Here is a 25,945-nt window from a genome sequence, read left to right on the forward strand (position 1 = left end):
TATAGAGTTCTCCTGCATGCAGGCGTGAGCACTCAGATCTCCTCGGTGTCAACTAAAAGCAGATCGTTAGTTAATAAAACTGAGCAACAAGAAGTCGCTTCCAGATTTATTGCAAGTAATACTACAACTATACATGTACCAGAACCTGAACTGAAATCATCTCTGTTATGTATGTACAGTGACCACCATGAGCCCTTGCAGCAGCAGCGAACTTACATGGACGGTTTATTCAGAGATCAGTGACATCTCCTATCCAGAACTTCCAGTATGATGCAATCAAGCTGGTGGATGAGGACCCAGTGGAGACCCGATGGTGCTTCACTGAGGATTCGGTGGGCGGCTATTTGCGGCTGAAACCCTAGAGCCCCACTCAAGAAGCTCTTTACTAGTGTCATCCTTGTGTACAATTACCTCTATGAAGCACAGGCAATCCTTTTTGGGTCCTAGAGATGCCTCAATTGCCTTCTTCAGTTCCTCCTCCGTTCGGACCTACGGAGTGTACATACAAAAGTGTGAAATGTCATTGCGATATGGTATTTTTAAGTATTTTTTAACCTTAAAAATGATCTAGAATTGCATCTCCAACCTTTGCCGTATAGCACTTGCCCTCGCCATTATGGAATGCTTCCACCACGCCGGTGTAGTTCCAGTTCTTGATGATGTTGTAAGGACCGTCGTGTATCTCCACCTCAATGGTGTACCCTCCGTTGTTAATGAGAAAGATGATGGTGTTGTGCCCCCACCGGATCATTGTCGACACTTCTTGTGCCGTCACCTGAGACCAATTAAATTATTGTTATGTGCATATTTTTTACAGAAATGTAAATACAAGATAGTAACGTTTGGAAATTCAGAATTTTTGGTACCTGAAAGCTACCGTCTCCAATGAAGGCAAGGACACGCTTATCCTTGGCAGCCTGCGCATATCCCAGAGTTGCACCCACTGACCAACCAATTGATCCATATTGCATCTGAAATTCGTACCTGCCGAAAGAAAATGATTTTGAATTACAAAGAAAGTTAACATAATAGACCTACATACTGATAAGAACATGGCTTGTCACCAGTGTAAAATAGTCATACTTCTATAATTCTCTTTGAAACGTGTTGAGACTTGAGACCCTCATATGAAACTAGCTATACTGAATCTGTAGGATTTGCAGAAGTTTAAAGCAAGATACATCAATACTACAATCTCACTAGAGCTAAATCTAGAAATGGTACTCCCTCCGATCCATAATAAGTGTCGGGGATTTAGGGCTAACTTTGTACAAAATCCCCGACACTTATTATGGATAGGAGGAAAACCAAATAAGGGATGCCAGCAATCACCAACCAGGGGAGTTAAAAGAAACTAACAGACAGAAGTTACAGCTCTGAAATATATATATGTCACAACAATACTTGATTCGAATAGGAGCTTACCCACAGCCTTCTGGTAGTTTCAGCTTCTGGCAGTTAAACCATGAGTCACCAGTCTCTGGGATCACAGTTGAATTGCTTGTCAACATTTTCTGAACGTGCTTGAAAAGCACATTCACTCTCAAAGGCTCTCCAGGCTTAGATGAAAGAGGTTCGCCCGGAGGGACGAATATCCGACAATAGTTCTCATGTGCAGCTATATTCTTATTCACTCTGCTTGCAAGTGCATGCAGGAAGTCCTTCATTAGAATACACCCAAATGCAGGGCCATGCCCAATCACCACCCGGTCCGGCTGGACAAAGATAGCCTTCTCCTTCTTGAGAAGAAGCGAGTATCCAACTGAGCTGTAATCGTTAAATATTGGGCCAGCAAACAGATATGCATCAGCTGACTCGATGATTTCAGCACAGAATGGAGTGCTCACAGCACCCCAGTATGTGCCGATAAACCTCAAGTGGTGCTCTGGCACAAGCCCCTTTGCAGAAGGCATCACCGCAACGGGATAACCGCATGCATCAGCCAGCTCTACAAAGGCTTTGCATGCTTTGGCCACCCTCATCTTAGGTCCACCAACAAGGACTGGCTTGACTGCTTTGTCCAAGAAAGCTGCAGCGGCTTCCACTGCTGCTTCCAGGTTCATCTGGTTTGACAGCCTGATCAAATGAGCAATTCATCCAAATTAGTGATACCTAACCCATTGCCATCTCATCGTTCTTATGCTCATAGAGGAAGCATGCCAACTTACCTTGGGGAGAGAAAGAAAGGGACAGGGTGGCGGCTAAAGGTAGGATGCGGGATCGAGGGCAGGTTGCAGCTGATGCTGATGTAGACAGGCTTGCTCTCCTTCACTGCGGTGGAGATGGCAGTGTCAATTTGCTCGTGTGCATCCTCCAAGTTGTTGATCACTGCCTGTGACATGAAATGAGATCATATTTTAGCACAAGATTTAATCATAATAGCAATGAGGCAGGAAGCTCCAGCAACACCCAACTGTGAAAGCTTTCCTTGCAGCCATTGGTGATTATATCAATTATTAAGGTAATTTCCTCCATATAAACCCCTTCTCGTCTGTCATTTAATTATCTTAAAAAATTACATGCTTTAGTAAAAGTAACTAAAGCATGTATTTTTTTAAGATAATTAAATGACAGACGAAAAGGGGTTCATTGAGCCGGGTTTTTTTTCGGCTTCCTTTTCTTTCCTCTTTGTTTCTCTGTATTTTCACTTTTCGCCTTGGGCGTACCTGTACCTACTTTCTCCCTGCTAATACATGAAAGCCAGCTTTTGCTGGATCTTTCGGGAAAAAAATTACATACACCAGTACACCACCCAAGCTAACTTACAAGTAGGAAAGTAACGGCTAATCAAGCTAAATATACAAAAAAAATTGACCGAAAAGCTAAATATACAATTGATGCACCAAGCATTGTGCGAGTTATGCTTGAATTTGTTAAACATAATTTCTGATCACGTATAACTACAAAGATTTGAAATTCGCATACATAAGGAAATTATCCTGCAAAAATGGGTGGTCTCTGCAACTACATGGGAGAATTCTATTTCTGAACCAACAAGCCAATAGGAGTAACAGTTACTGTATACTGGTATCAGTCAGCAACTCAGAAAGCGTACTCTAAATTTGGAACTAAGCAAAAATGACCAACAATCAATCTGGTTATATCCACTATCAGAGCTACAACATGCACCAATAGCGTTCCAACTAAACCCAAAAACCCCCACATACTGCCAGACACGCAGGAACAATGAAAAAAAAATCACCATGCACGAACTGAACATGTTACAGAGAGAATTGCAAATTTCGCCACGGATTCAGTTAACGAACCAATTGCAAACTCCCCCCTAAGATCTAAGCATGTCAAATTCCTAACAAAATCAGAACAATTTGACCGTGGGAAATAAAATTGATAAAGGGCTTTTTAACTGAACAGCTGATGGAGAAGAAGAACAAACTACACAGAGTGCGGCGTACGAACCTGGTAGCAGGTGACATTTTGGAAGCAGCGGAGCTCCTGCGTGAAATCGGGAACCCCGATGGTATGATGCAGGATCCGATTACTCCCGTAGTCGTTGCTGTTGGGTCCCCCGACGACGCACACCACGGGGAGGTTCTCGCTGAAGGCGCCCGCGACGGCGTTGATGGCGCTGAGCCCGCCCACGGTGAAGGTGACAGCGCACGCCCCGACCCCGACCCCTCCGGCCCCGGCGCGCGCGCGGGCGTACCCGTCCGCGGCGTAGGCCGCGTTGAGCTCGTTGCAGCACCCGATAAGCCGCACCCCGTTCTCGGGGCCGTCGGCCTCTAGCTCGTCGAGCAGGGTGAGGTTGAAGTCGCCGGGCACGGTGAAGACGTCGCGGGCGCCGACTTCGGCCAGGCGCCGCGCCAGGTGCCGGCCCAGCGTGGCCTCCCGCGGCGAGGCGGCGGCCGTGGTGGAGGCGGCGGCCGTTGGGGGCGGGATGGAGCCGATTTTGGCGTCCATGGCGGCGGCTGCTTGGTGCGTGGCGGTTGGCTGGGCAAGAAGGTTCTTGGCCTTGTTGGAGTTGGGGGGAGCCGGAGAAGAGGAGGTTCTTCGTGCTTGGAGAAAGTTGGTTGCTTTGTTTTGCTGCTGGTGATATATGCGTCGAAGTGTCGAACAGTTGGAGGGCTAGTGGAGTGGACACATGTTCATCCGTGGCATGCGGCTTCTAGACGAAGGGAACAACTGGCTTCTTCTGGCGCCAATTTTTGCTGTGCTGGTAGTCGCCAGAACATCGGTGATCCGCGGTGCATAAAAAAAAAGGTAAATTTCAAGTAATCACAGTTCTTGGCGCAGGTTTTTTCTTACATGTTGGCTCCATTGTAAGTATCTTTTTAATCAAGAAACAAAACATATAGTCGGAAAAAAGAGTTGAAAGTGTGTCCGGATACAGTTTTGTTTGCTCGCCGCTCACGTTCTTGATACTACTCGTACTAAGTTTTGCTATAAAGAAAAACTGGTGAGCAGGGAGTCAAGAAATGGAACTACTCCTTTCACTCCATGTGTCGGACGAGAATCGTACGTGAATGTGTTGTACGTGTAGCATTACTCGTCAAGAAATATGAAACCAATGGTCGAAAAGATAGTTTTTTTTTGGAAAATAATCTATATCCGATCCAACATAGATTTTGCACGAACCCATTCTTTTATGTCCCTCCTTACGGCCGCCAGTTGTTAAAGTGGACTACAAGTTCGAAAACAGCTTTGAGCTCATTCTGTTAGAATGAAATTCTTGTCATGTTCCATTGATTGATGATGATATTTATACAAGGAGAAGGAGCACCAATACATGCATTGGTGTCCCAAGTTTTTGCCTTCGCGTCCCAAATTTTAAAATTAACTAATAATTAACCTAATTGATCATAAACTAATTATTCTCAACACTCCCCCTTGATCAATTTGCTCCGTTGATTTGTATATTCTCGAATCATCATGGAATCTTGTAATCTTGTAATTTCCTCCAAAAATCCTGTGGGAAAAATATTGAGGAAATAATAATAATATTGATATGTTATGAAAACTCCCTTTAAAAACCCAATGGAAAAATTAAGAAGAAAATGATATAACATATTTTGAATATTGTCTCTTGATAATTCATATTGAATTATGTGAACAATAAATATGTTTTATATATTATCTACAAAAACCCCGGTGGGAAAAATAGAAAATATGACATATAATCTCATGTTAATATTGTCTCATTAAAAACCTTTTATGAGAAACTAGTGAGTAAAACTCATAATAGGAAAAGAGCGCAATATGATGTTGTGAACAGGTTAAACTCATGTGAACACTCCCCCTATTGCTCGCAAATTTTTAAGTTGTCGCATACCAATCCCATATACACATTTCTGAAATGTGGAGTTCGGTAAGGACTTAGTAAACAAACCTGCGAAATTATCACATGATTTGGTTTGCAAGATATTTATCTTCCCATTTTGTTGTAACTCATGAGGATAGAATAGTTTAGGTGCAATATGTTTAGTTATATTGCTTTTTATATAACCTGATTACATCTGAGTAACACAAGCTGAATTATCCTCATAGATAATCGTTGGTGATTCAATTGAACCAATACCACATGATTGTTGTATGTGGTTAATCATTCTGCGTAGCCATACACTTTCACGAGATGCTTCGTATGAGGCTATTATTTCCGAATGATTTGTGGATGTAGCCACTAGAGTATGTTTAGAAGACTTCCACGATATGGCTTTCCCACCGTGTGGGAATACGAAACCGGTCTGGGATCTAGCATTGTGGGGATCAGATAAATAGCTAGCATCAGTGTATCCGATTAATTCAGAGTCTTGGTTTTCCTTTTGAAAATATAGACCTAGATCTCTAGTGCCTTGTAGGTAACAAAAAACTTGCTTGACTCCTACCCAATGGCGTTTTGTTGGAGCTGCGCTGTGTCTAGCTAGTAAATTTACCGCAAATGCAATATCCGGCCGGGTGCAATTTGCTAAGTACATTAATGCTCCAATGGCACTAAGATATGGGAATTCAGATCCCAAAATTTCCTCTCCATCATTTTTTGGTCTGAATTGATCTTTCTCTACGTCTAGAGATCGAACTACCATAGGTGTTTTGCATGGATAGGATTTGTCCATGTTAAATTTCTCCAAGATTTTCTGGATATATATAGCTTGGTGAATCAATATTCCCGAAGGAAGGTGCTCAAGTTGTAAACCTAAGCAGAACTTGGTTTTACTCAAATCTTTCATTTCAAATTCCGTCATTAGATGATTACGAGCCTCATCAATATCCTGTTTGTTGCCAATGATGTTTAAATCATCAACATATACAGAGATAATGCAAAATCCTGTTTTGGATTTCTTGATGAATACACATGGGCAGTCATCATTGTTAGAGTAACCCTTTTTAATGAGAAACTCACTTAGTCGGTTGTACCACATTCTACCCGACCGTTTTAAACCATATAAAGATTTATTCAACTTTACACAGTACATATTGCGTCTTGCGTTAGCATTCGGAATTTGGATTCCATCGGGAACCTTCATGTAAATATATGAATCTAATGACCCATAAAGATATGCAGTCACGACGTCCATCAACTGCATAGATAGACGATTTTGAACAGACAGTGAGATTAAATATTGGAAAGTAATTCCACTCATAATCGGAGAATATGTTTCATTGAAATCAATGCCGGGCCTCTGCGTGAACCCTTATGCCTCCGGGGGCACAGCGTCGAGCACATCACCATCATCTTCGTCGTCGTTGGCCGATGGCGGAGCATCTACGGGCGGCGGAGTGCCGGGGGTGCGCCGTCGGTGATGTGGGCGCCGTGCCGTCCCTCGTCGGGCACGGCCCGAACCCATGGACGGGGCAGTAGAGGGGCGGCGGTGGAGGCGCTAGGGCGATGACGAAGTCGTCCTCCTCGCCGATCATGGGCGGCGCCGGCCCTGACAACAACCACTCCATAAAGGGTGTGTACTCCAAGGAGGCCGGCGGCGCGAGGTCCGGCAGTGCGAAGGCCGCGACCGTGGGGGCCGTCGCGGCAGAGGCCGGGCCGCGGGGGCCGTTGCGGCAGAGGCTAGGGGCGCGGAGGCCGTCGGCGCAGAGCGACCCAGGCGCGGACGGCGGCCACCCGCGTGGCTCCGGCGGCGGGGGCCCCACCGACGGTGCGGGGCCCACCGGCGGTTGCGTCCATGGTGGCCGGGGAACTCAAGAATGGTAAGAACAACTAGGGGCAGATCATTGATTGCCATGATTCTAACCTTTTGATTGTAGAACAAAACGTGGCTGATAACGTGTTAGAATGAAATTCTTGTCATGTTTCATTGATTGATAATGATATTTATAAAAGGGGAATGGGCACCAATACATGCATTGGTGTCCCAAATTTTTGCCTTCGCGTCCCAAATTTTCTTATTTGGGACACGGACAGTTACATAACTAACTGACTAATTAATCATTAATTAACTTAATTGATCGTAAACTAATTATTCTCAACAGATTCCTCACGGCACAGCGTGCACAGGTACTAGAAATTAAACCTCTTTTAGTCTGATGATCTGCAGGCGACAGGTGTGCATGCTCTAGACCAACAATATTAGCCCTGTAACCATGTCGACCGTCCTCCATTTCAGATTTAAGTAGTAGGACAAAAAAAAACATTGTATTGTTGCTGGCTGCAGTTGACTGTCGTCTGTAAGTATTGTTGGGCTCTTCGCTGGCTGCAGTTGATTGTCGTCTGTAAGTAAGTAGTAGCCCATGGACAAGGCCCGATTCTCTCTATGAATATCGGCCCAGACGTGGATGAGATTGTCAGTGATACGATCCAACCGGCAGCAGGTCTGGGCCGATATTCATAGAGAGAAAAGTAATATGCTAGAAAAGTTTGTCAAGAAATTGTCTTCTGGATAAACACGATACCATCTTTTTCACAACAACGTGCTCCATAGTGACGTGGATTTGTATAAAAATCTATACAAATATACGTTACTTATTTTGGGATGGAGGAAGTAAAATATAAGCGCACATCCATTCATCATCTGCAAGCAGACCCTTACAACACGACACAACAACATACATAAACCTCCTATTATTCTACTTGAGGAGATATATCCTTTTTTGTGAGAATCAGGACACACATCCTTTAAGTCATAGGAGAACAAAACAGCATGAATGAAAAGTACATGAACACTATGGAAATCTCCCATAGTTCTATATGAGAGCAACGTAAGCATGTATATATGATGATCACAACTTAACTTTTTCACTTGGATGCATCACCTCACCAGCAAATAAAATGACCACTCTATTTCCTCTTACATCTTTTCTCCATATAGCGGAGCTGCTCTACTAAATCGTTCATCTCTGGCCTCTGATCGACATCGAGATTTAGACACTGCTTAATCAATCCTACCAAACCATCAAGCAGCTCCAGATCTTGTACCACTTCAAGTTCCTTGTCTAGGAGCTCAATCACTGATTTGTTATTTTTGTAGGCATCAAGAAAATTCATGAGCAAGCTATTGTTGTCGGAATGTGAGGCCTTCTTCCTTGTAATAAGCTCCAAAAGCACAACACCAAAACTGTAGACATCACTTTTATTAGTCAATAATCCTGTCTGCAGATATACAGGATCCATATAACTCATGTCACCAATAACATTTCTGGTGTGTTGCTTATCTGTGGCAATCAACCTCGATATACCAAAGTCAGAGATCTTTGGTACAAAATTATCATCTAAGAGTATATTAGCTGGTTTAACATCACCATGCAGGATTGTGGTAGCAGTTTTGGAGTGCATATAAGCTAGACCTTCTGCTGATTCTGCGGCAATCTGCAGTCGTAGATTCAAATCGAGAGGCACCCTGTGGCTACCATGGAGAATGTCATGGAGGCTACCTTTTGGGACAAACTCATAGACCAAAATTGGGACATCAACTTCTAGGCAACAACCTATGAGATTGACAATGTTCCTGTGAATGACTCGCGATTGAATGATGATCTCATTTGCAAATTGTTCTTGATCAGCTAAATTAACATTGATAGGCCTCTTCACTGCGACTAGCTGGCTACTATCCCCAATGATTCCCTTGTAAACCATACCAAAGCCACCTTTCCCAATAACATTGCTAGCTTTTAAAATGTTCTTGAGATCTTCCATTTTGAATATCTTAATGTTATTAACCTTTGCCAATGTAGGTCCGCCGTTCTTTTTGAAAAATGCTTCCATCTTTTTTTTCTCTTTGTGAAGAATCCCGAGGAAGACCAGAATAGCTATGATGAAAAGACCAGCTATTGAACCTACATAACACAAAGAAATATAGACTATCACTATATTGTCCGAATTCCCTTATTTGTAAAACAAATAAAAAAATCAAAAAGTTTGTTCCTGTAATTTCCTTTTATTGTCAAACAAATAATAAACTTAGAACTTATGTTAGGGAAATCTTAGAAGAAATTATTGGTAAGTGAGTATAAAAATATAATGATTGTAATTTCAAAATTTAAAAATATACTAGTTAACTAAGCTATGCAAGGGGCAACTTAATTAAATTAAAATGTTCTCTATTAAATAGTGAGATCCTGAAGATATTTGAGTTAGGCACATTCCAAATTGCCTTGATCAAGTTAATATGGACATAATTTAATGTTTCTTTGTTTGCCAGCTATTCTAAATGCACCATTATTTTTTGAAAGGTCAGTAGTTCTTTACGATCAGTTCCTACTGATGTGTTCATTATTATTTATAAACAAATTAGTAATCTGTTAAAATTCCTTGGACAGATCATATTAGTTGGATCGAATCCGAAGTTTGCAGTTGCTGAACTGTGCTGTGGTGAACTTATTTTAAAATCTGATGTGAAAAACACAAAAATGCCTAAAATGTTGTTTAGCCAAATAATAAGCTAGGTATAATTCACCCTGGTGCCAAAAGCAACATCAATTTATCTGCATCCTTTTCCAGCTGCACCACGGCTAGCTGCTCTTGGCTAGTTTCAATTTTATATATTTGACAAGTAGTATAATACAATTTTGTATACCTTGTTAAAACTATTTCCAAATGATAAAATAAAAATATATTACAGAAATAGAACTTTTTAAAAAAACAGGTTGACTATCTATCAAAATGTTTGTGTATTCATAAAATGTTTTATTACAAAAAAAATCTTAGAACATGCTCCGTGTACGAAAAATGTTTATGTATCAAACAAGGAATAATGTAACTCTTGAAAGTTTTCCAACAAACAAATATGAATCATATGGAAAACAATTTTAATGTTCAGGGATGTAACGCTTCTGATTTGTGCGTGGCCCGCAAGTGATTATTAGCACATACCTACGATACCCTGCGCAAAGATGGGAAAATCTGGGTTGCAGGTTTGATTGAAGGGATTGGGACTGCTTGAATGCTTGGGACACGTGCAAGTGTAGCCATTTAGACTATCCTTGCAGGTGGCTTTGCAAGGGTACTTGTCCGGAAGCCTACACTCGTCGATATCTGCAATATTTATCGACTGTACCCATCAGAAAACAAATTATACTAGCTAGCTAGTTGTATAACGTACAGACGAAAAACAAAGATTCAAAGGTGGTCCGGCCTGTATATTTATATACTCCTCCGTCCAACAAAGAATGTCTCAACTTTGACTAAATTTAAATACATTTATATACTAAGTCATGTCTAGATACATTCAAATTTTGACAAACTTGAGACATCTTTTGTTGGACGGAGGGAGTATATATATTTTTTACACCTGGAATTTCTCCCCTTTCCATTACTTAAAACGGAAATACGGTATTTTAGTTCAGGTTGTCAACAGACACGGGATCGAGGGAAATGTAAAGGGGAAGAAAACAGGGCGCAGCTATCCTAACCTGAATAGAAACCTGCTGACCGATCTCTGCAATAGATATCGACTATATAACTATATAATTGCATCTAGCTAGCTAAAATTAAGCACAGGTATGATGAACTTACTGATACAACCCCCATGGATATACGGGTTGCCCTCATAGCCTTCCCTGCAGCGGCAGATGTATCCAGGTCCATTGGGGGAGTCGAGGCAGATGCTGTCGGAGCTTATGCAGGCATAGGCCTCTGAGTCAGAGTCCCTCTCGTTAGCATAAGCCTGGGCGCACGTGTGGTGGCCATCGCGGCCGATGGCCCAGTTGAGCCGCACCGGCATCTCCCGTCCGAAGTCCATGCCGAGGTCGGCTGTCCTGAACTCATAGCTGCCTCTCTCTGCGAGGAACGCATAGTCGCAAGAGCTGAAGTTGTACTTGTCCGTGAGGTTGTAGCTGGTGAAGCCCAGCATGTTGTCGACAAGATCCTTGGGGATTTCGGCTTTGCAGCAGCCCACGCCGACGCAGCTCCCGTCCTCCGCGCTCTCGGAGTTTGCACAGTAGGCCAGGCAGCCGGTGAACTTGGAGTTGTCCGTACCGGTAGTATCATTGCCTTTGGTCTCCTCCTTGGTTCTGAGGTAGCCAATGGTGTTGCAACCGAGGACGTAGAAGTAGTTCCCGTAGACAGAGATGCGGTAAACGCCCTTGTCGCTGAACTCCAAGTTGGTGTAGCTATCGTTGGTCGGCTCGCCGGTGGTGGTGTTGTAGCACCGCGACCGTACGCGCAGCATCACGACGGCCTCCGCGTTGAGGATGGAGATGTTGCCGATCGGAATGAATGTGTCGTTGCTGGTGGTGGCGAGCACCGGCATGCCGGCTCGACAGATGATCTCGAAGCCGTCGTCACGGTAGGAGCCCTCGCCGATGCCGAACGGGTAGGGGATTTCCTCGCCGCCGCAGCGGTGCGGGCCGTCCGCGGTGACGTTCAGACCGTCCGCGGCAGTTGTTGTTCTTGCTAGTAGTAGCAAGAATAGCAGCAACCACGACATCAGTACTAGTACTGCTGCTGCTCCTCTCTCCATGTGCGTATGGTCTGCTCGATCGGGCTAGCTTTTGATTTGCAGTCAAGCAATCCTCGGTTAAATAGATAATCTGTTGCTCAGGCTAAGACGCTAAGTAGGGCGGCACCAGGCTAGGTACAATGTTAGCAACCCATGCATAGGCATTAAACCTATGAAGGTTAATGGACGAAGGAAAAGTCGCATAGCAAAATAGATAATCAACAGACACAAGAGGCCGGCCATTTCTTCACCTACCATGTCAAATTCAGGGTGGACACGAGCCGAGCCTGCCTCGGCCCAAAGTGCATACGAGCCGCTTTTGCCGGCTCGGCTCGGGCTGCCTGTGCTCAGCCCTGCTCGTCTCCGGCGCCTCTGCAGCAGACAGCAAGCAGCTCCATTGCCCCAGGCAGCGCACAGCAGCAAGACACAGCATTAAGCAGCTCGGCGGTAAGCAGCACGGCAAGCCTAGTCAGAGGGAGGACGACCATGGCGAGGAGGATGACGAGCCCTGAGTGGCTGCTGGTCGAAGAGCACAATCAGCGGCGCTGCATCTGATGCGGTTTAGCAGCAGCAGCTGGGGCGAGCGGTGGCGGGGAGCAGAGTAGCGGTCGCGCAGCAGCTGGGGCAGGCAGCCACGGCACGCAGCAGCAGCGAGGTGGGCGGCGGCGACGGCGGGCTTGGGGGATCGGGGGAGTCTTTTTTTTCTCTAGAAAGGATCGGGGGAGTCGAGAGTCGCCCTCGTCGTGGACTGGACCGAGGAAGATTTTGTTGGTGCCTTGGTTGGGCTGGGCGAATTCAGTGCTAGTGGGCTGCTAATACTAGGCCGTTGGCTGGACCGAGCCAAGCCTGGCTCGGCCCGAAGGCCGAACGAGCCTGTTCTGGTGGCTCGGTCCAGCTCGCGGCTCGGTTGTCCAATGGCAATGCATACCCATCCGATTAGTATGCGGATTTGGTAAAAAAACAGATCCGTGGGTTCCTAATTGAAATTTTTTTGGACCCGTCGGGTCTGCGGGGTCCGTATTTGGTAGTGCCAAACCCGAACCCGCGTCTACTTTGAACTCCACATGTCATACCGGCCAGCAAAAGAATTCAGTACGACCCTTAAGAAAAAAACCTACCGCCTCCTTCCCGCTCCTACAGTCCCTCTCTCCCGTCTCCTCCAGCCCCCGCCGGCTGCTCCCCTTCCCCCAGTCCATATCCGTCACGGCCCGCCATGGACATAGATTTCGACGCCACAGAGAGCCGATGGTGATGGAGCACTCCTTGCGGCTGTGCGACGCCAACTCCACCGCCGCCTTCAACGCCGGCCTCCGCATCCATGCCCAGAAGAAGTTCCCCGTCCTGGCCTCCAATGCGCTGCGCGGCGCCAACACCGCCACCGCCTCAAACCCCGATGGAGAAGTCTCCAACCTCCAGCCCAAGGTTCTAATTGCCAGGTCGGGTAAACCTGTGGGTCTGCAAGACCCGACGTCGGGTCCGGGGCACGGTTCTGAGGTGGGTGACCGGGTCCGGGTCTGGTATTGCCGGACCATGACCCGGACCCGAACCCGGCGGGTGCCATCCATACCTCATATAGGGGTGGATCTAGGAGAATTTTGTATGGGGGCCAGAAAAGAAAATTTTGCTATTAGGGGGGCAATCATAAAAATGCATGTTCCGTAGTGTAAATTTTGAAGGACCTAAACATAATTTCAATGAAATTCGAACTCTATCTTTAGCTTCTCATCCCATAATCTGTTGTTCATCTTCTTCTCTACCTCCACTTGCGCGTCTATCTCATAGTTCATCTTTTGCATGTGCCTGACCAGACAATTCTGACTTTCCCGAGATGCAACGAACCAAACATGTACTAATACAACAGTTCATAAAAGAGTATACACATTACCTAGGCAAGGAAAGACGTTAGAAACACGTTACTCCAACAGCAAATACAAAATGTGCGCACTCGCTGTTAGAAAAGGAAATTGAACCAACCTCGAGGTCTATGAATAATACAGTCCTCATTTAGAAAAGGAAATTGAACAAGAAAACTGTAGCTTCCCAGACAGTGCACATCATTGTCTACAACTAATAGTTCCTTTTTCTGAAAGATAGCTATGGATAATAGTGGAGGATGTCATGCCAATCAGAAGAAGAGGTGCAGTTAATAAATTGCATAGCTTTCTTTTAAAAACAATGAAACAAAGTCAGCCAAACAAAATTAATGCACCCCATTCTACGTGCGCATATTTTGTATTTGATACGGATTACTTTACTAGTTGAGTATGCACATCTGACTTTGTAGGGAAGCGGCCAACAAAATTAATGCACCACTTGTAGTTAGAAAACAAAATGTATTAATGTAATACAATTTGTTACTACGTATCATATTAATTATAATACTACATAAAAGTGTCACCGATGCAGTTTTTTTTTTTGAACCATAAGTCATCGATGCAGTTTTTTTTTTTGAAAGGAAAGTCATCGATGCAGTTGATGACTTGAGTACCTGTGCGAAGGAAAGCAAACTAAACTGGTTCACCGCCTGGTGTGTAGGTACGGAAGGCGACCGCACTGGCACAAAGAAAAAGAAATTAAACTCATGTCTGTTTGGATTTGTGTTTTTAAGTACTCCATATTATTTGTCGCGGATTTTTAATACTCCATCCATCCCAAAATAAGTGCATGGATTTGTATAAGAATCTATACAAATTCACGTGATCACTTATTTTGGTACGAAGGGAGTACAAAATTGTACTAAATTAGTGACAAGTAATTCCGGCTGAAGAAATCATTTAAGAAATACAAGTTAAACACTTTTTTCTATGGTTCATACTTTCAATAAGCACACCACTCTACTTTTTTTTTACGGGAAGCACACCACTCTGCTTTGTATTTAGAAGCAAAGGAAACACCTTTTGGTGTGCTTCCCAAGCCATCCGCCACCTTTTGGCCCGCCTCGTTACAGACTACCCTATTAAGTTCAACGTATTTACAAGAAAGCTGTCATAGACTCTATAAAATGATCATTTCCCTTCACGAATTCTCATTTCCACCTCGCCCCCACAATACCGCACTAGGTGGCATAGAGGGAGACGCGGCGGGGCCTAGGGTTTGTCATGCCACAACCGCAAGAATGATGCAGAAGGACTTAGGAAAAGATTTATAAAACTTATATCACTAGATTCGTATTTGAAAAAAGTTTCCAATGATATAACTTTTATAATACATAATTCACATTTTGTTAGTCTAATTGATGGTCAAAGCAAAATTCTGTGTGCGTGCGTGCGTTATATTATGGAATGGAAGTATGAAATTTCTCTGCATGGAAGAGACAGCTTCTCGGCGTTCATCACTATTCATTCAGTTAACGTTGCGGCTGTGTATCCCAACGGCATCCTTGCTCGACAACATGCTAGGACCAATTTTAGCAACATATTAGGACCAATTTGGAAGTAGTGTTGGAAGGCCAGGCTAGGACCAATTTGGAAGTTCTGGGATCGAGAGCCTGGAGCTGTGGAGCACTTTGTCCATCATAACAAAGCCCGAAGCCCAGCCTACAACCAAGATTCCAAGCAGAAGCAAAGCATTCCCACGGCCCAACTGGCGGCCCGGACCGGACGTGGTCATGGAGGAGCCCAGTCTCAGGCAACCCGCATGGCCTGCATTCGCGGCAAGGAGCCACCGAACCCTGCTCCGGTGCCGGCGGGCGGCGGCCACGGGAGTGGAGCTGTCGGACGGAGGAGGGATAGCACGCCCGAGCGGACGCAGTGGAGGGCGTGTGCCGCACATAGGCCAGGGTAGCTTGGTGGGGGGTGGCAGCGGCATTGGAGGAGGCGGGGATGTATTGTGCGGCGGCGTTCTTCGCCGGAACTGGGACAGAGATCTGCGGCAGCTATGAAGCCTCCAACTTCCGGTCCGAGGTGAGTCTCCAGCATTCCCAAATCTGGATTATGAAATCCCTCTTACGGTGGTGTGTAATCTGCCGTGAGCCTCCCCAAATCTTCCAACTCCCTGTCCAATTCAAGCTAATCACAAAGACTGATCTCTCTCATGCCGTTAATTCGCCGAGTGTGTGTATTTACTGCAACCACACCATTTTTTCCACCAAATAAGCGGTCAAACACGCCACCGCCAGTAGTAACACACTTACGCACTGAATCGGTCCAAGTCTATAAGACTACAAAGCAGACTGCACTACAGGCCGCTGCCGACAATCACAGCCAACAGTAAACACAATCTCCATCACCTAATAATCTTCTCATGTGGAAAAAAAGAATCTGACACGCACCTTTGTAGAAAATCTACACAATACAGTTAACACACAAACCGGCATGCATGAAAATATCTACACTGTACACACCATATACACAACTATACGTGTGGACTTTGTACCTCATGAAGAAATCAGCAAGCCAGTAGCAAAATGACTCCCAGGAAGCATCATCGCCACGGCCTCCTGTTCCTGCTCATATGGTCCTACTCCATCATAGATGCTGCATCGGTAGCCAAGCATAATACAAATGGTATCCTGAATGGAACATACAAATAATGAAATATTTGTACTTAATTTTACACATACAAGCAGTCAAGCACCTGCCTTAAAAAGACATTACTACAAGTTTGACTGGATAGCACTCCTGATAAGACAAATCGATGCCATACTTACTAATGGAGACAAATTCTCCAGTTTGCAAGTAATCTACAAACACGATATTTTCCACCAGCACAAAGAGGTGCTGCTAACCTTGTGATGGTTTCCTAATGCGGATTCCCCACCACATTACAATTGCAGCTGCAAATCCGACACCAAATCCAAGTCCAATAAAGAGAAACAATATAATATCCATCGGTTCCCTCTTCCAAGGATGTGGCATCATGTTTGGTGTGGTGTCTTCGCACTCCTTGGACAACGGGGATCCACACAGGCCAATGTTCCCCATGAATGAGAGATTGGAGTATGTCTGGAAATGACATGATCCTGGTATTCTCCCAACCAACTGATTGTAAGACAGGTTCAACACTGAGAGGAAGTCCAGCCAAGCTAACTCTTGTGGTATCTCTCCGGACAGGTCATTTGAAGAGAGGTCCAGTGACTCGAGTTGATGTAGAGCACCGAGTTGGGTTGGAATTGTTCCAGTGAGAGCATTATGTGACATGTTCAGCTCACAAAGAAGAACAAGCTCTGCAACTGACTCGGGAATGACACCATTGAATCCATTATCGGAGACATCGATGACTACAAGGGTCTTCAGAATCTTGTTAAGTATGACAACGTATCCTTTGTATGTGATTTCAGCAGTAAACTCATGTTCTCTCCCGTCCGCCAAATAAAGACCATGCTGGTTTGGCATCAACGACGTGTCATCCGTAGATTTAGCCGTCATAGATTTCAAACTCTTCAACCACTTGTTTGTCAATGTGCTAGAGAAATTGTTTGAAGCCAAAGACAAAATCCGAAGTTTCATGAACTCACAATTCTCTTCTGCCGTCCCTAAAACAGAAGTCCCGACCTTCCCAAAGAACTTATTAGACTTGAGGACAAGGACTTGAAGTTCAGTAAGCGTACTCATCCAACACGGAAAAGTATCATTGATATGATTATTTCCAATGTCAAAAACCTGCAAGCTTCTACAAGCAACTAGAGATCTTGGTAGTTGTCCTTCAATTTGGTTGTCACTGAGGTCTAATCCATAGAATCCACAACCTTGCTTGATACGATGCGGTAGTTCTCCTTGAAGTTTATTTGCTTTCAACTTTAATACCCTTAGAGAATTTAAATCCTCCATTAAACAAGATGGGATGGGGCCACTTAGATTGTTGTAAGAGAGATCAAGGAGCGCTAGGTCCCTTGCATCACAAATTGATGGTGGAATTTCTCCGGAGAGATTGTTTCCGGAGGCCTTGAGATATATAACACCACTGAGTTGAGAACCAAAATTAGTTGGGATAGATGAGAACTGATTGTCTGAGCAATCATAAGAACTGGTGTAGGGTCCAGGTATAGGCATGGGCCCTTCCAATAGGTTAGAACTGAGATCAAAAAGTGATATGCCAATTGGAAGAGCATAGTCATACCCTATACTATTGAATTGGTTGTGCGATAAGTTTAGGACCGAACGATTGTCCCAAACCCAATGTGGTATAGCGCCATGGATTTGATTATCTGAGAGGTCAAGGTAATAAAGCGTTTGGAGATTCCTCAAGGAATCAGGGAACTTGGATATGTTACAAGACGCTAGTCGCAAAGAGGACAACCAATTCGGTATGAGTATAGAGTTATGTTCCCCGTCTATCACAGAAAGTCTGTTATAGGAAAGACTCAGATGATACAGATTTGGTAGTTCCAAGAATGAACTGAGTTCCACTGTACCGGCGAAGTTGTTTGAGTTAAGATATATGGTTTCTAATTGAGTTAGATTAAATATCTGTGGAGGTATTGGACCAGAAAAGTTGCATTTGTAAAGTGCTAACCACTCTAGTTTCTTGAGATTACTTATTGAAGAAGGTATTTCTCCAAATAAACCACAGTTAGAGAACTGGAGATGAACTAAAGAAGTTAATTTTGTGACCCAAGATGGAAGTTTTCCTACTACAGCAGCTCCAGATATCTCTAACCAATCTAAGGATGTGAGCTCGCCAATTGAAGAGGGGATTTCTTGGACAGAAGAACCAGTTGCTGCGAGGCCCAACTTGTTCAAGGATTTCAGGTTGCCTATGGAACTCGGAATAGGACCAGAGAAATTAGTGTTGCTTACAACTAAATTCGCCAAACAACTATCTGATGAGAAATTTGGCAAAGAGCCAGAGACTTCGAAATTGTAACTAATATCAAGAGCCGTTAAGTTTCTGTTTTCAAAGATTCTCACCGGGAATTGTCCTTCAAGGTGATTACGAGTAAGTTGAAGAATACTCAGGGAGGGCAAATCTGCAAGAAACTCTGGAATTGGACCATGTAATTTATTATACTGCAGGTTAATCACGGTGAGTGTGGGTATGCTGGAAAGTGATCGACAAACATGACCTTGAAGGAGGCAATACCGTAGGCTGAGAACCTGGAGCTGCGGGGTAGTCGAATTTGAAAAGGCGGCACACCACGCCGCACCATTGTCAAACAAGTCTACCATGTCGAGATTGAGCTCTCTCAAATTGCTAAGATTTGCTAACAAAGACGCTATGTTTGGCTCAACGAGCCACAAAGAATGATCTGACCATGTGGCATATGATATGTATTCATCAGATTCCTCTTGAACAAAAAAGGTTGTTGAGAGGTCAAGAGATACCAAATTAGTGAGATGTCCTATTGCAACCGGTATCTGGCCGTCAAAGCTGGAGCTGGAGAGGTTGAGATGGGTGAGCTCCGAGAGGCGCTCAAACCCAGAGGCTGGGAGCTGGGAGCCATTGAAGTCATTCCAGGCGAGGTTGAGATGACGAAGTGAGGTGAGGCGAAAGACGGAGGGATCAAGAGCAGCGCTCTCCAAGTGGCACCTACCCAGGTGTAAGGAAGTCACGCGACCGTCGAAGCCGCGGCAATGGACGCCCTTCCAGTGGCAGCAGTCCGTGCCGGCCTGCCACGAGGCCAGGGTGCACCTGGACTCGTTGGTGACGGTGAAGGAGCGCTTCAGCCGGAGCAGCGCCGAGGCCTGGTCAGGCAGGCAAGGAATTGCCGGCACGCCATTGCCGGCGGTAGTGTGGTTGCTGTATTGGGGAGTAACGGTGGAGCGGTAGGAGAGTTGGACTCCTAGAGTGAGGTAGATGAACAGGTAGAGTAGTAGTAGTAGCACCGGTGGCTCGCGACTGCGGCTAAAGGAGGCCATATTTGCAAACATGCATGAACAATTAAGCTATATATGGTGTGTGATTATCTGGACTCTGGACTGTTCTTCTATACTGGTAAGATATCCACTCGATCTGGCCATGTATATATAATGGGAAACCTGCAATTCATCGGTTGGCTAGCTACTACCTAGTGTCTGTGTCTCAAGTTAAGAAACCATATGCGGTCCCTGTGGCTCCCCCTCCCCCTGCAGCTAGCTAGATCTCACCGTGCGTAAGGGTTGCCGGCACAAGACTGCCAGAACGAAAGCGCTAGCTGCTCCCACCTGTGGTACACACTGCACGTCGGGACACTATCATGCATGCATGCGAGAGGTGCAAGTTTGCAACACCATTGGGCACTCGACCAATCGGATCAAATTCGGCGACAAAGTCAATGCAACGCAACTTGCACGGCACGCGCATATGTACGTTTTTGTATCGATCTCATGTAATCAGATTTTTAAAAAAGACCTCGCATTGGATCTGCGACATACATATATATATATATATATATATATATATATATATATATATCCACGCTTTGAAACCCAAATGCCCGTCCAGCTCCAGCTAGTGTATAAAACGGTCAAAAACTAAGAAACTCCACGTACATCATCGCATCAGGCGACATGGCAGAACTGCACATTTGTTACTTTTTTTTTTCTTTTTGAGAGGTGCACATTTGTTTTTTTTTTGCGGGAAAGAGAGTTGCACATTTGTTACTCTGTATTTGTGCTCGAGTCTCGCGTGGCATTGCGAATTGCGGTAACAACTGGAGACGCAATACGAGCCTTTTGGGCTCTCGGCAGATCGCTGAGCCTCCAGGAGTGTTGGCCCAGCCATGTTTCACAGGTATCTCAGCGACGGCCCAGGCCAACCTGGGTGTTGCTCGATCTCCGGCTGTTATAACGGGTCGTAGTTACTGTTACGGAGGTCAACCTGGGCGCTGTGCATGGCAAAAAAGAAGAAGCTCGAGATCATATCGAGGAGGTTGACTGACCCCGTGACCCGGTGAAACAGCGATGGACAAGGACACCATATGGAAACTGTACACTTTGCAATCGCCCAACTAGATATCATCCGGAAAATGCACAGTGCCTGTGTTACTAGATGTGTGGCCCTGGACCGGTTAAACTATGCGTGCGATCATATTTCCCAGCTAGGCATCTTAATTACAGATGGTACGGACCGACTGCTGATCGAGCTACTCCCCCTTTCCAAATGATAACTCATATAGCCTTTTCTCATTTGTTTCAAAACACATCTCATTTTTTTCTTGATACCAGCACCCGGCCAATAACTACTCATATACATTTATTATTAATTCAATATGAGTGGTCAGGCACTAGAAACGAGAGCTGCCTTGGTCCAAGTACACAAATCTATATGAGTTGTGTTTTTGAACAAAGAAAGTAGCATGTTTTCTCATTAGCATGGAGCATACAACGGTACCGGCCTACTCGCTTTGGTCACACAATGGGTGAAACGGTCAGACGTAATCACTTTTCAAGGTTCGCATTTTTCCGGCTACATGCATTATTGATTTGTAAAGGGAAAGCTTAGCCCTCCGATCCTAAATTCTTGTCGTGGTTTGTATTAAAACCACGAGAACAATTTAGGATCAGAGGTACTTCCTCCGTTCTCAAATACTTGTCGCTGTTTGTATTTAGAAACGGAGGGAGTAGTATTTTATTTTGCAATAGGCAAGTGCAAGATTAGTTTTTTTAAATAAAAAAATAGGCTCGGGCCGTGTAATCGCCAATTACCGTGCAGCTGGTGCACGGCCAATAAACGACCAGCTACAAGCTGCATGGGAGTATATAAACGGGTGCAGGGTGGGTTGCAATTTGCAAAATCCATCTCACTGCACACTTAGAAGCTCACCTTTAAGCTGACCAACCCAGTCAAAACTGCCAACAATGAGGACCCATCCCGGACCATTGTTGTTCTTGCTGCTGCTCCTACAAATCCAACTTCTTCCGCCCGCATTGTTGTTCTTCGCTTCTCGATTCAGCCGGTGAGTACACAAACCACACCGTGTATACCTTCCATGCTTGCCGGACCAGGCATCGGCGCTGCTCCGGCTCAAACGGTCCTTCTCCACCAACAATGAGTCCATGGCCGCCTTCAGGTCGTGGAGGGCCGGCACGGATTGCTGCCATTGGGAAGGCATCCGGTGCCACCATGCCGATGGTCGTGTGACCTCGCTCGATCTGAGCAACCAAGGACTGCACAGCGGAGGTCTAAATCACGCGATTTTTGATCTAACCTCCCTCGAGTACCTGAACCTCGCATATAATGTTTTTAATGGATCCCGCCTCCCATCCACCGGGTTTGAGCGCCTCCTCAAGCTCACCCATCTCAACCTCTCCAGCTCTGACTTTGATGGCTAGGTACCAATTGGCATCCGTCAACTCACCAATTTGGCATCACTTGACCTCTCTACTGGTTTCGAATTTATTGACTTGCTTAGTGATGGTTATAATGTCATCATACAGTCAAAACGTGACTCCCGACTCACGCACCCAAACTTTGAAGCCTTAATTGCAAAACTTGTTGAATTAACGGAGCTCAACCTCGGCTTCGTAGACCTATCTGGCAACGAAGCGCGGTGGTGTGATGCTCTAGCAAGGTCCACTCCTAACCTTCAAGTTCTTAGCTTACCATTTTGTGGGCTCTCTGGTCCTATTTGCACTTCATTCTCTAGCTTACACTCACTTGCTATTATTGACCTACAAAATAATCATTTATCTGGTCCAGTTCCAGATTTCCTGACCACCTTCTCCAGCTTGATGGTTCTCAAACTTCAAATTAATCACTTCGAAGGATGGCTCTCTCCAGCAATCTTTGAACATAAGAAATTAAAGACAATTAACCTTTACCGTAATCGTGGAGTATCTGGTTACTTGCCAAACTTCACAACTAGCAATACTTTGGAGAATCTAGATGTTGGTCTGAGAACCAAGCATAGCTTGGGTGGTCAGCCAGTCAGGTGTGCTGGCAGCCCACCAGAGTTTGATCCTCGAAAGTCGCAATTCGGTGTCTCACTTTGTAAAAATTATATATCTATATACTATCAGACTGCAATCCTGAAAGTCAAAAAAAAAATCTAGATGTTGGTCAGACAAACTTTTCGGGTACAATACCGAGTTCTGTTAGCAATCTCAAGTCTTTGAAGAGACTGGGCCTTAGTGCACCTGGATTTTTTGGAGAGCTACCATCGTCAATTGGTAAGCTCAAATCCTTGAGTGTGCTACAAATATCAGGGTTAGGACTAGCAGGGTCGATACCATCATGGGTGGCAAACCTAACCTCTCTAGAGATTCTCCAGTTCTCTGACTGTGGCTTATCCGGATCAATACCTCCATTCATAGGTGAATTTAAGAAATTAGAAAGATTAATATTGTGTAACTGTAGTTTTTCAGGAGAAATACCATCATATATCTCAAATTTAACGCAACTGCAAATAATCATGCTCTATTCAAACCATCTTTTTGGCATAGTGGAGCTTACCTCTTTAAAGAAACTGCCACATCTTGAGGTATTTGAAGTATCTAATAATAATCTAGTCGTCGTTGATGGAAAAGATAATTCTTCATTAGCATCACATCCAAAAATTTCGATACTAGGTTTGTCAGAATGCAACATCTCTAAATTCCCCAATTTATTGAGGCACCAATCTCAAATGTCTACCCTTGATCTCTCTTACAACCAAATGCATGGCGCCATACCACAATGGGCATGGGAGATTGGGACTAATTTTGTACTTTTTATCCTATCGAACAATAAATTCACTAGTACTAGTTACACGCCTCTTCTTCCTTTCAGTGTACTAGTGCTTGATCTTAGCAACAACATGTTCGAGGGGCCCATACCTATACCTCGAGGCTCTGCCTCATTGCTCGATTACTCAAACAACAAATGCTCATCTGCACCTTCAAATTTTGGTTCTCATCTTAGTGATACTATCCTCCTCATGGCCTCCCAAAATAACTTCTCTGGAGATATTCCATCCTTTTTTTGTGGGGCAACGAGTATACAACTCCTTGATCTCTCTTACAACAACTTCAATGGCTCAATCCCTCCTTGTCTAATGTCAAAAGTTAATGGGATGCAATCATTGAATTTAAGACAAAACAAACTTAACGGGAAGTTCCCACGCAATATCAGTGAAGGGTGTTCATTGGAAGCATTAGATTTCAGTGGCAACTGGATTGAAGGACAGCTGCCCAGATCTCTGGTTGCTTGCAAGAACTTAGAGTTATTTGATGTTGGAAACAATCAAATTAGTCTCTTTTCCATGTTGGATGAGTGTGCTGCATAGGCTTGAAGTCCTTGTGCTGAAATCCAATAGGTTGTTTGGACATGTGGGACAATCTCTTGTTGAAGACAAAACTACTTTTGCATTTCCAAGTTTGAGAATTGTTGACCTATCCTCAGATAACTTCTCTGGCACATTGCCCCAAGACCAGTGGTTCAAGGAGTTGAAGTCCATGATAGTGAGAGGTGACAACACATACTTATACGTATACCACTGCAGTCACATATAAAGGGCACGACACCTCATTTGCTAAGATATTAAGGACACTTGTGTTCATTGATGTCTCAAATAATACATTTCATGGTGGCATCCCTGAAGCCATGTGGGAACTTGTTCTGCTACATGGGCTCAACCTGTCACACAACTTTCTCACAGGGACGATTCCATCTCATGTTGGTCATCTAGACCAATTGGAGGCTTTGGATATGTCCTCAAATGAGCTTTCTGGAGTGCTTCCACAAGAAATAACATCATATATTGGACTTCTTGACAATGTTGAACCTATCATACAACAAGTTGGATGGGAGAATACCAGAATCACCTCATTTCTTGACGTTTTCCAATAGCTCGTTTATGGGAAACGATGGTTTGTGTGGGCCTCCGTTATCAAAAGAATGCGGTAACACAACAGTGCCAAGTGTTTTGCCACTCACGTCCAAGAAGGATTCTCTGGACATTATGCTATTCCTCTTTGTTGGACTGGGATTTGGTGTTGGGTTTGCGGCGATAATTGTAGTGACATGGGTACTCCCCATTAAAAAAAGTCATGAAAGAGTATTGACCTGTTGAAATAAATGTCATCTTTTCACGAAGATAAGTTATGTAATAAATTCTTCCCAAGATAGATATGTACACATCAGAATATAATGAATGGTTTTACATGCCATTGTATATCTTTTTTTTCCTTCTTTGAAACGGACTGCCATTGTATCTCTAGAAGGAAACCTGGCGCCAATTTTTGATGTGCTGGTAGTCGCCAGAACATCGGTGATCCGTGGTGCATAAAAAATTAACTACATACGGGACCGAAGACACTGCCATGATTCTGTAAACTCTGGGCCTTTGCTTTTGTTCTGTAAAATCTTGTGTATGCAGCAGTCGTTGTATGCATAACTTTTGCTAAAGAAAATGGTAAGCAAGGAGAGCCTAGGAATGTCAAGCCAACGGTTGAAAAAATTGATCTCTCAACCGTAGACCATAAGCCAAAATTTACTTTATGCGATCCAAAAATAGATTTTGCAAGAAACTACGACAGAATCTATTTCTCCCCCTCTTTATGGTGCCCGTTGTTTCTAGGTTGGAAGGCGCTAGATGCTTTTGCACAGCAAGGGAGACGCTGCTGGAGTAGTGGTCACTTGGCTCTGATCTGATCGTTTCCTCACGGCATTGCGTGCACACTTACTAGAAATTAACCTTTTGTTTGGTGACAAGGCATGCTCTAGACTGACAATATTAGCCTGTACCATGTCCTATTCCATTTCAGACTTCAGTAGTATGTCCGATCATAAATTATTGTCGAAATATTACATGTATTTAGACGTTTTTTACGAATAGATAGATCTATATTTAGCCAAAGCAAATTTGAGTCAAGAATTTAGGATCAGAGAGAGTATGCATCGTCCCGACGACACGTTGCAGTCCAACCCCTTTTTCAATCGTTTGATGCATGACTGAAAGGTTTTGTCAGGCGTGGTTTGGTTTTCCGGTCAAACGTACGTACGCTCCTCCCTACAGTACGAAGTTTCCGGTCAAACCTCAGTACTATGACACAAAGAGAAAAAGAAAGAAAGACAGGGAAAATGTGTACTGAGCGCGTCGCCTCGTGTGCTTGCAAGTTGCATCGCGAACTGCAGTGATCATACGAGTCAACACCTCTCTCTCGACGTACGTTTCCCTCGAACGGATCGATCCTTCCTAACGGAGTGCATGGCTTGGGCTTTCTTTTCGTGGGCTGACCTGTTTATGGCCCATATATATATATATATAT

General features: G+C 44.4%; 3 protein-coding genes and 1 pseudogene across 3 annotated transcripts; 1 reads left to right on the top strand and 3 right to left on the bottom strand.

Moving 5' to 3' along the window:
- Positions 1-66: 66 nt before the first annotated feature.
- LOC100821811 (pyruvate decarboxylase 1) lies at positions 67-4,051 on the bottom strand. The gene is made up of 6 exons (XM_003568959.4): positions 3,418-4,051; positions 2,169-2,332; positions 1,426-2,076; positions 867-984; positions 587-775; positions 67-489 (listed from the first exon to the last, which is right to left on the bottom strand). The coding sequence occupies exons 1-6, from the start codon at positions 3,916-3,918 to the stop codon at positions 319-321; spliced, it is 1,794 nt and encodes a 597-aa protein (XP_003569007.1). The 5' UTR covers positions 3,919-4,051; the 3' UTR covers positions 67-318.
- Positions 4,052-7,947: 3,896 nt separating this feature from the next.
- On the bottom strand, positions 7,948-12,189 carry LOC100830091 (wall-associated receptor kinase 2). Its single transcript, XM_014898492.2, has 3 exons — positions 10,916-12,189; positions 10,274-10,435; positions 7,948-9,237 (listed from the first exon to the last, which is right to left on the bottom strand). The coding sequence occupies exons 1-3, from the start codon at positions 11,859-11,861 to the stop codon at positions 8,243-8,245; spliced, it is 2,103 nt and encodes a 700-aa protein (XP_014753978.1). The 5' UTR covers positions 11,862-12,189; the 3' UTR covers positions 7,948-8,242.
- A 3,875-nt stretch (positions 12,190-16,064) lies between these two features.
- Positions 16,065-19,826, bottom strand: LOC100830401 (receptor like protein 7). Its single transcript, XM_010232178.3, has one exon. It carries the CDS (start codon positions 19,646-19,648, stop codon positions 16,562-16,564), a length of 3,087 nt encoding a protein of 1,028 aa, XP_010230480.1. The 5' UTR covers positions 19,649-19,826; the 3' UTR covers positions 16,065-16,561.
- A 1,287-nt stretch (positions 19,827-21,113) lies between these two features.
- On the top strand, positions 21,114-24,524 carry LOC106866011 (annotated as a pseudogene).
- The last annotated feature ends 1,421 nt before the right edge of the window (positions 24,525-25,945 follow it).

The sequence above is a fragment of the Brachypodium distachyon genome, chromosome 2, assembly GCF_000005505.3.
Source record: "Brachypodium distachyon strain Bd21 chromosome 2, Brachypodium_distachyon_v3.0, whole genome shotgun sequence".
Taxonomy (NCBI): domain Eukaryota; kingdom Viridiplantae; phylum Streptophyta; class Magnoliopsida; order Poales; family Poaceae; genus Brachypodium; species Brachypodium distachyon.